This window comes from Solanum pennellii, chromosome 9, assembly GCF_001406875.1.
Source record: "Solanum pennellii chromosome 9, SPENNV200".
Taxonomy (NCBI): domain Eukaryota; kingdom Viridiplantae; phylum Streptophyta; class Magnoliopsida; order Solanales; family Solanaceae; genus Solanum; species Solanum pennellii.
In genome coordinates this window covers 2650745-2654577 of record NC_028645.1, presented here as the reverse complement: position 1 = coordinate 2654577, position 3833 = coordinate 2650745, and the positions used below count along the sequence as shown (strand labels likewise).

The following is a 3833-nucleotide window of genomic DNA, read 5'->3' as shown; positions in this document are numbered from 1 at the left end:
AATTAAACTTTTTTTCATCCTATACTTGTATCATAATCTTGTAGCTTTTGACCAAATAATAATAATAATACCCTACCTTCTAAAGAAAGTTAAGATTATAGCTAACTAAACACTTTTTATATGTATTACCTGAGTCGAATAATTATTAAAATAATCTTTTTTACGTTTCTAAAATAGAGATAAGATACATACATATCATCCTTTTTAAATTCTACTGATAAGATTATATGAAATCATGCTATTGTTGTTAATTTTAAAACAAGAAAAAATACCTAAAATTTGTTATAATTATACTATCAAGGAATTAACGATAATAATATTTTATTTATTGCCATTAAATCTCTCTTATATTGTAATATATGAAAAAAAAAGAGTCTAAATTTGATAATCACAGCAAGTTTGACTCACTCACAAAAAAATTCAAAATTTACACTTTATAGGTTGGAACTTTAAAGTGCTTAACATCAAATCTATTAAAAATTTATCTCAAATTACATATCTAAACACACTTTTAAAAATCGCGACTTCATTTCACATGTTGAGACGCAAGCTTAAAAGTTGGTATTTTCTTTTTTTGGTTTTTCATTTTGTGTTCGGAGTGAAAATTAGAGTCCTGACTAAATCCAAAACGCACACTGCAAGGTCCATTTGGAGGTGGTACCAGTGACAGAGCCAGAATTTTCAATAAGGGCGTTTAAAATCTGAAAAAATAAACAATCAAAATAGCCGAAGGAGGTTCGACATCTGCTGTATAGATTTAAAAAATCATTTTATCCGTGTATAAATAATACTCTCCCTGTCTCAATTTATGTGATTTACTTTCTTTTTTAGTCAGTTCCAAAAAGAATGACACGTTTCTATATTAAGTAACAATTTAACTGTAAAATATCTATTTAATCTTTAAGGAAATGAGTTACAACCACACAAATTTCTATCATTCATTTTTGACCACAAATTTTAAAAGTTTTCATTTTTTTCTTAAACTCCGTGTCAAGTCAAACTACTTCACATAAAATGAACGAAGGGAGTATAATTTTCCGCCAAAGGCCCCTCATAACTATAAGATGGCTCTGCCACTAGGTGACACTCCCAACATAAATTTCTTCAAATCAAAAACTCAAACTCAAAATCTTTAATTAAGAATAAAACAGTCTCACCATCAGTGCACCATAACCAAAAACTCAAACTCAAACTCAAAATCTTGAATTAAGAATAAAACAGTCTCGCCATCAGTGGACCATAACCAAAAACTCAAACTCAAAATCTTGAATTAAGAATAAAACAGTCTCACCATCAGTGCACCATAACCCGTGTTGGTAACTTAAAAGTTCAGTTTTCAAATCCATTGAGTGGCCTCACAACAAAGTCTGTAACTTTGCAGCTTTTTATCCCTCCCTTCTCTCTCACTGAACTCTTCCTGCCAAAGCTACATACACAAAATGGTCCACAGAAGAACTCACTGCTAAAAAAACCTTCTTTTTTTCATCAAAACCCAAACTTTAAACTTCAACAACTCAAACCCCATCAATGGACTTCAAGTTGAAGCAATGGAGAAATGAATCATCAGAAGAAGAAAAATCAACAAAGTTACCAAAACTTGTTCTTGATCTTGACTCTTTTTCTTCTTCTTGTTATTCACATTCTGATTCTGATTCTAATTCTTCTGCTCTTCCCTTATTTGTATCTGAACCTATCAATAAATTGTCAGCATTTGCAGATTCATCACTTACTCCTACCAAACTTCCCAGTAAGTAAACACTACTACTATTACTTTACTCCCTTTCTCTTTTATCTTACTTGTATCGGATTCAAGATTTAAACTTTATGAGTTTGAAATATTGTTAAAAAGTTACTCCCTTCGTCCGAAATTATTTGTTATGTTGCGCTTTTCGAAAGTCAATTTATTTTAACTTTCAAAGTTAAATTAGATTACATTAATTCAATATTTTAAACAAAAAAAAATTAGATATTCTAAAACTATATGAAAAGTACTATAAATTGCATTTTTTTGCATGTTAATATGATAGTAAAAATACATTTTAAAATGTTAGTCAAAGTTTTTATAGTTTAACTCTGAAAATAGAAATCGTGACAAACAATACCAAACGGAGGGAGTAGCATTTAATGTTTGTATGCGTTAATTAGTTTTAAATCAAAGCTATTGGATTCCGTCAAAAGTCAATTGTTATTAATATAGTTAAATTGTGTCTAAAGTTATACTGGACGAGTAAAGATGGATAGAAGGGATATTATATATTGAATTTTGTTGAAGTATGAATATATTAAATCTTGAACGCCTTTAGTGAAATTACTAGATTATCCACCGCTTGTATATGCTAGAGTTTTGAGCTTTTGTTTGCATTCAATATTTAAATTTTATGGGTTCGGAATATCACTTTTGTATCGATTTAGTGGATTTCTTAAAAAATATATAGAGTGTGAGTCAATTATTAAATTTCATCGAAATCAAACATTACTTTATGTACATTCTTAGCAAAATTTCTGACTTTTGTGTGGCTTGTTTCTCTTAAAGTTTTAAGCTTTTTTTATTCATAGAAACATATTCAAGATTTGATTTTTATGGGTTCGGAATATCACTTGTGTATGTATTTAGTATATTTCTTTTAATAGAGTGTGAGTCAAATTTATTGAATTCGGTCGAAATCAAACATTTAACTTTCCTACATTTTCTTAACGAAATTTCTGACTTCTCTATGGCTTGTGTCACTTAAAGTTTTAAGCTTTTTTTATTCGTTAAAACGTATTCAAGATTTGATCTTTATGAGTTTGAAATATTATTTTGTATATTATATACAGTAGATTTGTTACCACACACATTATTTGAACTATGAGTATTTTATTTCGTACACTCTTAACGAAATTACTGACTTTTTCCCTCCTTGTGTCTATCAAAGTTTAGAGCTTTTTTGTTGTTATATATCATATCCATAATTATTTTATCTTCTTATTTTGGAATTATAGGTATGGGAAATGGTTACTTCAGCTTAGCTCAGTGGCAAGAACTTGAACTACAAGCTTTGATTTACAAACATATGTTAGCTGGTGCTCCTGTTCCTCATGAACTTCTTTATCTTATTAAAAAAAGTCTCATCAATTCATCTCCTTATTATAACATGTCTCAACAATATCATCAATATCAACAAGCTAGTAAGTTACATATCATCCCTTTTTTTCCAAATTCGAATTGTTTATTACAGAGTTTAAGTAATATATATCGTCAGTGTAAACAAATTTTACACTATCAAGTCATTTTTATCTGTTGTAGACATGTAGTAGGTAACGTATCTTATTTTCAATATTTTAAGGAGTATTTTGTGTATATATCCTTTGAATGACCTGATGGTACTATAGTATACTTTTACTTCATCTACATAATCACACATTCTTGAACTTTGTATGATGTATGTAGTGGCGAAGTCGTAAACAGTGAAGGGTAGTCAGTTGAACAGTATTTGATTTGAAATGTATACGGTGCATCTACAAAGATATACATAAAAAATACTATATATATATATATATATCAAATCTTGAATGCTCTTAACGAAATTCTTGACTTCAGCATTAGTCATACATGAATAATAACATTTTTTTGTTTTGTAAATTATGAAGTGTTACACTCAGGGTATTGGGGAAGAACAAATATGGATCCAGAGCCAGGGAGGTGTAGGAGAACTGATGGTAAGAAATGGAGATGTTCAAGAGATGTAGTGAGTGGACATAAGTACTGTGAACGCCACGTTCATCGTGGTAGGAACCGTTCAAGAAAGCCAGTGGAAATCCCCACAACCACCACCCCTCGTGGCTGCAATGCA

General features: G+C 29.8%; 1 protein-coding gene across 1 annotated transcript in view; it reads left to right on the top strand.

The window, feature by feature from the left end:
- The first annotated feature begins 1340 nt into the window (after positions 1-1340).
- The window catches only part of LOC107031023 (growth-regulating factor 3-like), a 5205-nt gene continuing 2712 nt past the window's right edge, over positions 1341-3833 (top strand). The window contains exons 1-3 of the mRNA XM_015232215.2: positions 1341-1747; positions 2983-3168; positions 3631-3823. Coding sequence (XP_015087701.1) covers positions 1528-1747; positions 2983-3168; positions 3631-3823 — 599 coding nt within the window. The 5' untranslated portion in view covers positions 1341-1527. The remainder of the gene's footprint in view (positions 1748-2982; positions 3169-3630; positions 3824-3833) is intronic.